The sequence below is a fragment of the Clarias gariepinus genome, chromosome 4, assembly GCF_024256425.1.
Source record: "Clarias gariepinus isolate MV-2021 ecotype Netherlands chromosome 4, CGAR_prim_01v2, whole genome shotgun sequence".
Classification (NCBI taxonomy): domain Eukaryota; kingdom Metazoa; phylum Chordata; class Actinopteri; order Siluriformes; family Clariidae; genus Clarias; species Clarias gariepinus.
Window position 1 is genome coordinate 22,138,979 of NC_071103.1, and position 13,991 is coordinate 22,152,969.

Below are 13,991 nucleotides of genomic sequence, written 5' to 3' on the forward strand. Positions count from 1 at the left end.
CATTATTTAGTTTACTAATTACTATTGAGGCTGTGAAAATGGAAAGAGAAAGTAAAAAAAACAAACCTAAAAGTTTGTAAATCCTAAATTGTTTTAGTGATGCTACCAGCATTTTAGTTTAACATGCAAAATTGAAACTGAATGCATACAGTACATTTTAATCATATCTTGTGATGGTGTACAGAAAAAAAACTTTATCATCTATTGCACTGCTTTAACTGTAGAGCTGTAATTCGGCTACAGGTTCTACATTGAATGCAGTGACTGTATATATGAATGGACAACATGCTACCGTTTACTCTCATTGGTCTATTTTGGAGTTTCCCTTGTGTGAAAATTGAAGCCAGAGTAGCAAGTGATAGGTAGCACATTAGTATTTAATACATAAAATAAGTGTAAATTTCACAAGCACATTGACACAAACTAATAATATACAGACAATGTTCAAACACATTCAAACACACATACACACACACAAAACACTCCTCTCCATGATCTTCATCTTGTAGTAAATTACCCATCTGAGTGGAGAAGTGCTCTCCTAAGTTCAGCTAGAGGAGTTCTTTAAAAAAACGAGTGACTGGCTAGCATTACCAAGTTACTGAATGTTCACAGACAAGAAATTGTTATTTAGTTTAAGTAGCTTTGACTGCTTACTTGGTTTGCGAGTTACATTATCAATACAAAGAGCTTTAAGCTTCGAAAAAGACATGGCTTTAGATGCATGTTGGAGCGTGTGCACATTTACAAGACTCGAACGTCGCATCCAATCTGTTAATTACCTCATAATTCAAAGCCTTTTATCTATCCATCTATTCATCCATCCATCATTTCATTGAATAACTCATTTAAAACATGTTTATGATGAATTAAAAAAGTATTAACAAAGTATTAGTGTCAACTGAGTTGATCAAAAATAATTTGTTAAGATTTAACTTAAAAAATGTTCTTGAAGTTTATTTTTATTGACCAACATAGGAATGAACAGGATTTAGAATGTACCGCAGCCAGCCACTAGAGGTCCTCAGAGACAACTTGACAGAATCCCTGTTAGTTTGTTTACTGATAAATACTAAGAGAGCTTTATTTATTTAGTAATCTAATCAGTCAATTATGTGGTATCTGTGCAATGCGTAACATCATACAGATACGAACCGGTAGCTTGAAACGAATGTTCTCAATCAACCACCAGAATGTTTCCATGATTTTAACCCAGGGCACCTTTTATTTAGGATGTTGCAGTAAAGAAAAATCAAGTGAGCAACAATTCTTTGGACTAAAACGCTTGTTGATGAGAGTCAATAAAGAACAGCCAGACTGGTTCGAGCTGACAGAAAAGATAATAACGGAGACAACAATTCTTTACAATTCTGGTAAGCAGAAAAGCATTTCAGGGAGCAAAAATGAATGAGGCAGATGAGCTACAGCAGGAGAATCATGCCAGGTTGTACTTCCAACAGCCAGGAGCAGAAAGCTGAATCTACAGTGGACACAGCCTCACCAAAACAGGACAGAAACAGTAGCCTGTGTGGTGAATCTCTATTTCAGTTGTGGCACACAGATGATTGTGCTGGTGTGGAGAATGTGTTCTTGGCGCACTTTGTGCTTGTTAACACCAATCAATTACAGCCTGAATGCCACAGTATATCTGGATTTTTATTAGTGCATCCCTTCACCGCCAATTTACCATCTTCCAGCATTATATATAATGTCTCATGCTACAAAGTAAAATTTGTCTTAAACTGTTTTCATGAACATAATGCTGACCTTCACAGTCACTGGAGCTGAAGCCAAAAATCTACCTGGAAAATTTGCAGGAATTGCAGGATGCAATCATATCAACATTCTCAAAGAAATGTTTTCAACATCTTGTGGAATCCATGCCATGAATAATCTGGTTCAAGAGCTGTCTCCATTAGCAGCATCAAGAATTTGGGCTAATCACAGATATCTGGTGTGATCATCAACTACACTCTTATCCAGCATTTGGCAAAGAAATTATCGAAATTAGCACATACCTGGGGTTCATGACGAGGCGACGGAAAAAGTACGTCCACGTTATGTAGTCCATGGCATCCTGCTTGGAAGCAATAGTTCCTGCAGCTACCTCTGCATTCAAGTGATCAGCCAGAACGCCAAGCAAGCTACAACAGAAAGATGGGATATATCAGTGTATAAGACTTCCTTTGTATTTTAATAATAAGTAAAAAAAATTATTGCTCCTTAAACTCACCTGGACTCGACAGGGAAGGGCTCATAGAGGAACTTCTTGTAGAAATCTTTCTTAATGTCATGGACAAGGATGACGGCTTTGCCCTGGTCATCAAACTGAGGTCTACCTGCCCTCCCCATCATCTGCAGGACATCTGCAGGAACAATACCACACAGGAGATCCAGCAAATTTGTGTGTAAGCAGTCACACAGGCAAGCAAGAGCAGTTGTTACCTGTAATTGGGTAATCCACATAACGGTGTGTTTTCCCATCAAAGTATTCAGTGCCTTTCACAATCACCAAATGGGCTGGGAAATTCACACCCCACGCCAGAGTACTAGTGGCGATTAACACCTTACAAACAGAGTGAACAGATTACAAAGTGCTTTGATACAACAGAATAGTACTTTCCATTCTACACTGAGAAGCGAAACAACGGAGGTGCCTTGAGGAAGTACCTGAATCTTGCAGTTGACGAACAGCTCCTCCACAGTCTTTCTGTCTCTCTCGTGCAGACCAGCATGGTGCAAACCAATGCCAAATGCCAGAGTGAGCTTGAGGTTCGAATCCCTGACTGTGGCAATGATATCGGTCATCTAAGCAACAAATAATAATAAAAGAATGACTATTACATCATCTAAAAATATAAAAACATTTATTAATTATAAAAAAGGGATCTCTCAAATTAATTATCATCACTGCAGACCATGAGAGCAAAACTCATTAGAGAAGAAAGAGAAGATATAAGAGCAAAAGAAAAACAGCAAATGCTGGTCTCAGATCACCGACAGATTCATAAATATATCTTCAAAACCAACGGTTTTTCAAATATTTTCTAATTTAAATGATCATCTTTACGCCCAACTCCGATTTACTGCACAAACTCATTTATCAATCAAGAAAAAGTTAAGGAATAACCATTTGCTGAAGATGTTTTGCTCATCCTGTCCTCTGGGCCTATAAAACACTCTGTTTCTTAATTAATGAGTTCATTCTGTTCCCATGTAATGGCACGATAAGTTAACCTCTATCATTACGTTACTGTCCACCAACAGACCTTGTGAGTAAATGATGCAGTTTGATGTGGCACTGTGTGTATGATCACAAAGGCACAAAAGCAGTTTTCATAAATTGCGTTACATACATGATTATAAAACTGTATTATAAATCGATGCATTCGATCATAAAAGCTGAGTATCTGATGAGATAGAAAAGAAGATGTGGAGAACAGTGGACACAGAGAGAGAGAGAGAGAGAGAGAGAGAGAGAGAGAGAGAGAGAGAGAGAGAGAGATATGGATGGATGGATAATGGGTGAGCCGGTAAAGGAAGAGGCAGGGAGACCCCTGCTGGGAGACAGACAGCTCGCGCCAGCCGTCTGTCACTCAAACAGCAGGATTTCCAGCCGCTATACGGCCCAGTGCAGAGCTGCCACAGCGGGGTGCAGCATATATCACTGGAACACACACACACACAGAGCTCAGGCAGTGTGCTGCTTCTTGGTTAAGGCTATTTTTTAAACCATAAACAGCTATCCTGACTTTTATATCTATATCTTCGACAATACACTTTATGCACATTCACACAATCCTGTATTTTTGTGATTATACTTTATTTTGTACCCTGTACCTCAACCACTATAAGATTTATTTAGTCTTATTAAAAAGTGGCAATGCTACAACAGCCAGTCTTTTATTTGTGACTCCGACCTTTCTCAGACCTTGGAAGATAACATTATATTCAAGGAAAATATCAGCTAATACGGTTAAATGTTCCAGCGCTCTATTCCTGTGTGAGCACTTAAAGGCATAGGAAACAGAATTGTGCTCATAAAACATCTTTAAAGGGCAGCTCATCTTTAACAATGTTGGAGTTCAAGAATGGACACACACACGCACACAGCTGGCAGCACACCATTCTCGTAATTGCAGCAATGTCTCACACGCATAACTTGCAACTTAAATGCGGTATTGAATCTGCCAGTTGTCACTTGTCATTTTGTTACTTGAGATGAGATTATTCACAGAAGGAAAACAGCAGCAGTCCACAGTTGGAGAATTCAATATCACCAACTGAAGGACAAATATATATATATATATACACAAAATATACAGTAGGATAAATCGGAAATAAATAAAGAGCCATGTTGTTTACTAGTACCCAATTTTAAAACGAATGCAGATTTTACAATATCAGCATGTAAGCATAAAGAAAAGCTCAGTATGTTGAGATGACAGTTAATCAGGTTCTGCACCTATTTATTGGCGAGTTCATTATCAGGAACAATATATGGTATATTATCGGTACAGTATATGGTATATGGACACGTTGTGATGATTTGCTGTTATGCGGTGTGTGACCCTCATCCCTGACACTGCCCAATCATGGAACCAAAACAAAACCACTCCTGGGTGGCTAATATTCGTTTCCAATATCGCTGTGACATAGCAATATGCTGGCGGGTTCTGTAGTGCTAAGTTGTCACTGCATTACCCAGAGATCATAAACCAAAAATATCCAGCCAGCAGCTGTTCTCTGGGTTATCGTCTCTCAGTCTACTCTCAGAGTGTTAACTAACAAGGTAGCTGTGGCTAATAAAATAGCACGCAATGTAATATAGTGTTAAACGCAATTCTACAATCAAGCACAGGCACCTTATTTTAAACGCACTAATAAGCAAACACGCATAACAGACTATGTTAGGAAGATTACATGGCTGAGCGTGTTTATGACAGCTGTGTCCTTGTTTTGACTTCGAGACACTGATTACTAATAGGCTGTTGTAATATTTTTCCAACAGGTCTGTAATTGGGTGCTATGACAATATTAGCACACGTTTGTACTCGGAGACCCGAAGAAGCTGTTTGTTCGCATCTTGAGCGGATCCAAAAGTATGCACGAGAAATTTACTCGGGGATGACACCAGCTTTTCCCTGCGAATGTCAGTCTGGACTGACTATGTAATCACAGTAAAACCGTAGCTTTAGGAAAAACACAAGGAACTTCCATCATATCTATCCTCAAGAGATCAGGCATGGAGAAATGAGGGTTTAGTAAGCAGAGGAAGACATTATGTGATGAAAAAAAGCAAGTAAGATTTGAACGGCTGAGGGAGGGCTGTCGATTTTTTTTGTCTGTGGACTTAATGATAGTTAATGTGTACAGTACCTCTGCAGAACATTTAATGATGTCAGTAATGGGTAAAAGGAATTTTGGAAGACAGTGAAGCTCATATGGTAAAGTACTTGCTTTAAGAACAGTCTCAGTTTACTACTACAGATCATGCTGACCTCTCTCTCATCCTGGTGTAACCACTGTTTTGGGTCATCCTCTGTAGCCAGAAAGGCGATCAGGTCGAGCGCAGTGAGACGCGTCTGCCGTCGAGATGACACAAATATGAGGACAGGCTTGGCCGGGGAATGGCTGCGTATTGCTAAAAGGGACAAATTTATAGTGGAAAGAATGAGTGTGCGTGTGGGTGTGTGTGTGTGTGTGTGGCACATGACATCACAGTAACAGTGATTAGAAATAAAGCTGATGCTGCTTTTTCCCACCACATTTTCTCCCCAATTTGGTCACCTGTCAGTTTCCCACACACCAGCTAGATCTCCCCATTATAAAACAGCTATGTGGGTGACATTTATCCAAGACATGTGAAGCCAAGTGGTGCAAACCCAATTTGTTTGAGCTTCTGCTCATACAAATCGCAGGAAAGATCTGTCTACTCTCTTCTGCATACAGAAGCCCTGTGTCATTGTGACTGACAGAGAAAGGAGTGTTGGCCCCTTATGTCTCTACAGATTTCTGTGATATCATGGGAATTTAAACATGCAGTGACTTATTGACAGGGCACTCATTCAGAAGCCTTTAAATCTGAGTGCTTTTTGTTTGTGCGTGTCTGCTTTACTGTACCTTGAAAGGCGGGTTTATTCATGCTGGCCATGCGAGGACAGTAGTGCTGCCCAGGGAAACCATTTATGTGCACCTCCAACGGGACTGGACGTACTGAAGGCCGGAAATTAAACAATCCCACCTGAAGGAGTGACAGAATGAGAGAGAGAGAGAGAGAGAGAGAGAGAGAAGGGGGGAAAAGAAGAAAAATGGAGTGAGCAGCTGGCTGTGTGCCTGACCGTGTGGCCCATCTGGGTAATTACAGCTCATCATTGTCTCCTGTCCCAGAGCCCTGCTCTCCCACAAGTGGCACATGCCTGGGTGCGTGTGCGCACATATTTAAAGGGCTGGATAATGGATTGGTCAGGTAATGCTGTGACCCAGTCCAAACAGCAGCAGGCAGATTTATAGACAGCCTTTGCCCCCCTCCTGCCACTAACTGACAAACAACGTTTACGTAACTACTGATGCTTGCCCTGGCTCACACGGAGCCCTAAGACATTGGGTTGTGAATTCAGCAACGCACACATAAGTGTCTGCATGCACACACAGCTTGTGGTGGAAGCTGGACGAGAGCGGGTTTTTGAACACTATGGAGGGTTTCTAACACTGTATTAACTCTATGAAGATGAAGTGTCACTAAAAGAAATAAATAAAAATAAATAATATAAATAAATAAAAAAATGACACAAATTTTAGTTTTCACAAAGTTTGCTGTTAAACTGCATTTGGATCTTTGTTTCAGTTGTTTCTGTGATGTACTGAAATATAATTACAAGCACTTCATACGTTTCAAAGGCTTTTATCGACAATTACATGACATTTATGCAAAGAGTCAGTATTTGCAGTGTTGCCCCATTCTTTCATAATCACTTCTTGGAGTTTGCCAGAATTAGTGGGTTTTTGTTTGTCCACCCGCCTCTTGAGGATTCAATTCAATTCAATTCAATTTTATTTATATAGCGCTTCTAACAAAGGTCATTGTCTCAAAGCAGCTTCACAAAAATGAAATTATTTTTTTTTCAATAAAAAAAAAATTGTGTATGTGTGAGAAAAATGTGTCTAGATAATAATGAGATGAATGCATGATAAATGAAATGTCTCTGATGAGCAAGCCAAGGGTGACGGTGACAGTGGCAAAGAAAAACTCCCTGAGATGGCAATAGGACGAAACCTTGAGAGGAACCAGACTCAACAGAGAACCCATCCTCATTTGGGGGAAAAAAACTTGGATTGACCACAAGTTCTCAATAGGATTAAGATCTGGGGAATTTCCAGGCCATGGACCCAAAATATCAACGTTTTGGTCCCCGAGCCACTTAGTTATCACTTTTGCCTTATGGCACGGTGCTGGATGTTGGATTGTTGGATGTTGTTGGATTGTTGGAAGAAGTTGCTGTTGGAGGGTGTTTTGGTACCATTCTTAATTCATGGCTGTGTTTTTAAGCAAAATTGTGAGTGAGCCCACTCCCTTGGATGAGAAGCAACCCCACACATGAATGGTCTCAGGATGCTTTACTGTTGACATGACACAGGACTGATGGTAGCGCTCACCTTTTCTTCTTTGGACAAGCCTTTTTCCAGATGCCCCAAACAATCGGAAAGAGGCTTCATCAGAGAATATGACTTTGCCCCAGTCCTCAGCAGTCCATTCACCATACTTTCTGCAAAAGATCAATCTCTCTTTTTTTGGAGAGAAGTGGCTTCTTTGCCACCCTTCTTGACACCAGGCAATCTTCCAAAAGTCTTCGCCTCACTGTGCATGCAGATGCGCTCACACCTGCCTGCTGCAATTCCTGAGCAAGCTCTGCACTGGTGGCACTCCGATCCCGCAGCTGAATCCTCTTCAGGAGACGATCCTGGCGCTTGCTGGACTTTTTGGATGCCCTGAAGCCTTCTTAACAAGAATTAAACCTTCTTGATGATCCTATAAATTGTTGATTTAGGTACAATCTTAGTAGCCACAATATCCTTGCCTGTGAAGTCATTTTTATCCAATGCAATGATGGCTGCACGTGTTTCTTTGCAGGTCACCATGGTTAACAATGGAAGAACAATGATTTCAAGCATCACCCTCCTTTTAACATGTCAAATCTGCCATTCTAACCCAATCAGCCTGACATAATGATCTTCAGCCTTGTGCTCGTCAACATTCTCACCTGAGTTAACAAGACGATTACTGAAATGATCTCAGCAGGTCCTTTAATGACAGAAATGAAATGCAGTGGAAAGTTTTTTTTTTGGGACCAAGTAAATTTTCATGGCAAAGAAGGACTATGCAAGTCATCTGATCACTCTTCATAACATTCTTGAGTATATGCAAATTGCTATTATAAAATAAGCAGCTTAAGCAGCAACTTTTCCAATTTCCAATATTTATGTAATTCTCAACACTTTTGGTCACGACTGTACAAACGACTTTCTCATTTTTGTGAGTTGGTAGAAAACAGGGGGAAAAAAAGCCACTTTGTGGCCAAAGTAAAAAGAATGAACAGACCTGTGCGATGCCCAGCCAGTCTGCGAGGTCGCGTGCGTTGGCGAGGGCTGTGGAGAGCCCGACCACTCGCACAGACTTGGAGGTGTGGGATGAGATAAAATTTGTCCTCGATACAATGACTTCCAGAACAGGCCCTCTGTCCTCCCCTATTTAAAAACAGGATATACACTTTTTAAATCAAGTGTGTCATCAATTAAAATTAAGAAGAGAAAATTTCATATTGCCACATTTTGTAGTTATTTATTACTTTCTAAAAGCTGTAAAGCAAAAGGTCATCAGAATTGTGTGAGTATTTACCGAGCAAGTGGATTTCATCGATAATAAGGATGGCGACTTTCTGTACATAACTGCGATTTTGCCAGCTGCGGCTGACTCCATCCCACTTCTCTGGAGTCGTGACAATCAGATCAGCCTGTGCTATGGCCCGCATGTCTGGGGTCACATCCCCTGTCAGCTCTACCACCCTACAGACAGACAGACAGACAGAGATAAAAAATAAAAACACAGACACAGAGGAGATGCATTTAAAGGGGGATAATCATCAAGCATGTTGGTCTGTGGATCGTTGTCTTAGAACTTACTTTCGCCCAAGTTTCTCCTCTATCCTGACTTTCCAATCTTCAATCCTCTCCCTGACCAGTGCTTTAAGAGGAGCGATGTACACTACCTGTAAAAAACAGTAGGATGTTGAAAATGTTGATGTTGATCAAAATAAGAAATAAGAATAAGAAGAATCAAATTTTTATTCAAACACATGGTTCTAACTGTAATGGCTCATGTGGAAAACCCCATCTAGACACTTGATACATCTTCATACATCCAAGATTTACCAGTCTTAGCGCTGATTGTAACACTAATATAAAGTGTAAGACAAATCTAGACTTGCTTATAACACACAGCTCCAGAACTGATAGAGACTTTATTGTCATTGTAGTAATACAATGACATCTGTTATAATTAATTGCAATTAAAACAACACTAAAAAATGTCTACATGAAGTAGCTTTTTTAATTTTTGTAAACAAGGAAAAATCTTTAATATTTATTTCTTATTGTGAAAACTAAATAATAAATAATAATTTAACGTTTGTGGGCACCGATCATCCATAGCATTAAAATCACTGAAAGGAGAAAGGAATAGCACTGGAAGCAATGCATTGGAGGCAAGAACAATCGGTAAGTATCTGAATGACTGAGAGGACAAATTGTAATGGTCAGAGCATCCCCAAAACAAGCAGATCCTTGTAGGGTGTCCCTGGGTGCTTCAGATGGGGCTGTGTGATTAGCGACTGGTCAGGACATCCATGCTGACCCGTCCACAAACACTGTGTTGCTTTTTTTAAACATTGGCGAACATTTTGATTACCCTGATCTCATTTAACGTGTTTTTGGGTTTCGTTTTTTTTATTTTTAGAATAAAACTGAAGTAAATGGTTTACCCTAACAGTCTTATAATACTCATGGGTTTAGATTAGACTTTACCCTTAATTAAAAAACTAGAAGATTGATTTGCTCTGAAAATAAGCAAACACAGGGTGTTGTGCCATTGTTGAGAAATACAGTAAATCACGCATGTCTTTATGTATGTTCACCAAAAAGATCTCTTATATTTCCATTGTAAGTTTAATCCTTGAAGACATATTTCATACGCTTTTTTATCCACTTTAGCCAACAATGTCAATAATTCTTGTGCTGACACAGACACACAAACACAGACGGGTGTCGAAATAAACTGAACCAACACTACAGGAGACAGACCTTAGCGCCAGGGTATTTGTTGAAAACTCTGAAGATAGCCATCTCTGCTGCGATGGTTTTTCCTGAGCCGGTCGGTGCTCCGAGCAGCACGTTGGTGTCAGTGTGGTAGAGCGTGTGAAAGATTTGTGTCTGAATGGGATTGTAATGGGTGAACTTATAGAGGCTCTCATACTCCCGGTTACCCAGTGCGGTCACGGGCAGTGGCTGGAGGTCCAGGAGCTCTGCAAAATTACCACAAATATTAAAGAAAGTTTTAGTTCAACTGGACTCTATTGCTTTACTCTATCAGTGTGTCTCGTGTGTATCTCTGCCTCTCTTTGATAAACACCTGTGTGGGGGGGATGTCTTTCAGGTAAAATAAGGTGCTGGAAGTTGATGATGCACACAGCCTCGGAGCCCAACCAGCGATCAGACACAGCACGGATGTAGTACTGTGACGGCATGGGCTCAAAGATCGGGATGGTGAAGACCACCTGCTGAGGCTCTCCACTCAGCACCTGATGGACGAAGAGAGGCAGAGAAATTTGAACTGTATATGTAGCCAGTCACGGACAAGGTACACAACTCCTGTACTTCAATAAAAGCAGCAATATATTTCGATGTGAGAAAAAGTACGAAAATAACCTTTACATTACTTAAGTACTAAGTAAGGCTGTATTAGCACACTGTAGCCCTTGAGGCATGGTTTACAAAAAAGAAAAAGGAAAAAAGTCTCCCTCAACTGTGACCGTGCTGTTTTTGTCTCTTTTTGTAACCATCTTCACTTCCGATTTTAAACACCTGCTACGTAACACAAATCTCGCACTTGCCCATAACAGTCTGCAGGTGGCGATATTAGAACTTCAAATGCTAAAACAACACTGTGCTTATTTAACGCAAAACCATGCACTAATGTAGTGATGTAGAAAGTACGGATATTTGTTGTAGGATGTAGTGGAGTATAAGTAAAAAGTATGCAGAAATAAAGCTACTTAAATGAAGTACAGATACGTGAAAAGTGTACTTAAGTACAGTTACAAAGTACACATATTAAGTCAGCTTCTACCTACTGTAGGTGACTCTTTATAAAATTATAACATAAATTATGTAAGTGAAGTCCTGATTGATCATAGGAGACTTTCCAAATCTACAAAATCCAGGTTAAATTTAAAACCTATTCAGATAAAAGCATGTCACACGAGTAAAGAGTAAAACTTAAACAGATGGGATTGTGCATAGCTACCTGTTTTTTCTGAAGGAGGAAATACTCTGAGTGATAAATGTGGTCATTGATGGGGTCCTCCACCCACAGCCACCATGGCTCTCCAACCGAGCCATGCACCTGAGGGACAGAGACAGGACGATGAGGAACGTCATTCATTTTGGAAAATGTCAACAAAGGCAAAAAAAAAAAAGAGAAAAGAAAGCAAAGGCATTTCTGCAAAAAGCGTTAGTGTGTGTGTGTGTGTGTGTGTGCCATCTCTGCACGGAAACCATGAGGCAGTTGTTGCTAATGAGAGCTGAGTGAAAACACTATTGTATACATACATAGTCCTGTAATGAGTTTGTGGATGACATCCATCCATTTGGGAAGAATTATAAGCCTCAGCAAAAACACTCTTAGTAGAATCCCAGAGTGCGTTCAGCAAACGGAGTGCTTTGTGTCTGAAGAGGTTTGCAGAGCTGCTGTGTGTACGTTTGCACTAGGATCACCACTAAGCTTGGGGTGTTCTGTTACAACTCTCCCAAGAGCCAAGCATGCAACTGCTAATCGGACACAAGCGTTCATCTTCCCGATTCAGTCATCCCTTCTCAATGGTGCTACAAAGGGCCTTCTATTCCAGCTGGGGCTCGGCTAAAGCTCGGCACTAATCTGGTCCTAATCCTCTCCTGGGCCTTTCTATCAGTTCCTGCACCAAGACGTTGTAAGTCATGTTGAAAATAAGCAGGTATGGCCAAGAGCATGGGGTTAAGTTGTGGTGATTGATTAGACAGATCCGGATTGCTTTATTCAGAAATTTCCATCCCCGGTTTCATCAGTCTGACTCGCAGGAAAGATGGACAGCGCTAGCAGTGTGCATGTGCTTGCTTGAAAAGTCCGGAGAGTTGAGGAGCATGACACAAATCCACTTCCAAGTTAACAGACTGTATTCTCAGGGTGAAAATTAAAAGAGAGAAAATAAGATCTACGACAGCACTACTAAAGAAGTCTGAATGAGGTCAGATGGAAAGTTTGCGAGTGTGAAAAAGACTCAGGAGACACTAAACTCACAGGAGAAGTCGAGTCCTGAACAGCTGCTACTTAATGAAGTCTGTTTGTTTTCAAAAGCAAGAGACTTGCTAGAGCGGGATTCACACACAGCCGGCCAAGAGCAGAGTTCAGGCGCGCCACACGGACAGTTCGCATGCGCATGCTGTTCCAGTCGAGGCGCTTTTGCAATAAGGAACTACCGTTCTGACAGCCATGTCCACCATCGACCATTTCTGATTAATGGCCAGTAGAAAAAAGAAAAAAAAAGGAGCTTAAAGTATGTATGAGGCAAAAACAGTGAAGAAGTGAAATCTGAAGAGCGATAAAGTATCATGTATCAGAACCAAGCATCACGGTGTGATTTATGTTCCATACCACTCATCTGTAACTCCAACAGCCAGAGAAGAAATCAACAGATCAATTCAAACTAAAGCTAATACGATTAATCTTAAACAAGTCTTTGAATCACAGTAGCGTGATTTCAAAGAGAAGGTGACTTCATGCTTGTGTGTTGTGCGGGTGAGAAGGGAGACGTCTGAATGAGACTGAAGCAGGGCCCAGATGCTGGCCATCGAGCTAAAGAAAGCTTTTATACGCTGGACAAGTGGGACTGCAGCACATGAAGGACATACAGCGTCCATCTGGGGCTTACTACCTCCCTCTCATCTTCCCCCTTTTTTGCCCCCCCCCCCCTCCTTCCCACTCCACATAACAATAGCAGCAGGTTTCAGCCCATCAAGCCCCTGTGATATTACACACTGGACAGGAATGGACAGATTAAGCTTCTCTTGAGCTTCCCTAAGCCAGGATGTGTATGTGCACGAATTTGTGTGTGTGTGTGTGTGTGTGTGTGTGTGTGTGTGCATTTATACCTGCATGTCGTTTTCAGTAACGCTTAAAATACTTCAACATTTTCTTCCTGCATCTTTGTAGAATACGTTATACATGTCAAAGAGACAAAGGAGCCATTATTTTCCATCTGGGCCAGGGTTGCTATAGTTACCTGGTCATTCCACCTGAAGTCGGGGGTGACGTTCAGGCGCACGCGCAGGACGGTTCGCGTGATCGGCTGAATGGTAGCTTCCATCAGTATCGCAGGAATCTGATTGACGCACTGCTTCACCTTTAAGCCAATGTTCACGTGGTGTAACATGTGACCTGCAAAAACACACAGCAGATCTTTAGATCTTTCCCTTCCGCTTTGTGACACTTTTTTATACAATTACACAGGTTGAAAAGATGGGGTTCATGTTTTTATCCAGCTTTCACACAAACAGATTTCTCCTGAACCGCAGAGTGACTGGGTATTTTATAGGCATCATTTAATTTTAAAACACAGCTGCTGTGTTTTCAACACTTAACATTATTTACTTTGTATGTGTAATGTTTATGCATTTATGTTGCG

The 13,991-nt window shown here is 40.8% G+C and overlaps 1 protein-coding gene across 1 annotated transcript in view; it reads right to left on the reverse strand.

Annotated features, from left to right (window-relative positions):
• Positions 1-13,991, reverse strand: part of ascc3 (activating signal cointegrator 1 complex subunit 3) — a 174,723-nt gene that overhangs the window by 22,869 nt on the left and 137,863 nt on the right. The window contains exons 22-34 of the mRNA XM_053494602.1: positions 13,590-13,744; positions 11,579-11,677; positions 10,685-10,853; positions 10,357-10,577; positions 9,181-9,266; positions 8,897-9,063; positions 8,600-8,745; positions 6,124-6,244; positions 5,502-5,644; positions 2,671-2,808; positions 2,446-2,566; positions 2,234-2,366; positions 2,019-2,144 (exon numbers count right to left, since the gene is read on the reverse strand). Of these exons, the coding sequence (XP_053350577.1) occupies positions 2,019-2,144; positions 2,234-2,366; positions 2,446-2,566; positions 2,671-2,808; positions 5,502-5,644; positions 6,124-6,244; positions 8,600-8,745; positions 8,897-9,063; positions 9,181-9,266; positions 10,357-10,577; positions 10,685-10,853; positions 11,579-11,677; positions 13,590-13,744 (1,825 nt within the window). The remainder of the gene's footprint in view (positions 1-2,018; positions 2,145-2,233; positions 2,367-2,445; positions 2,567-2,670; positions 2,809-5,501; positions 5,645-6,123; positions 6,245-8,599; positions 8,746-8,896; positions 9,064-9,180; positions 9,267-10,356; positions 10,578-10,684; positions 10,854-11,578; positions 11,678-13,589; positions 13,745-13,991) is intronic.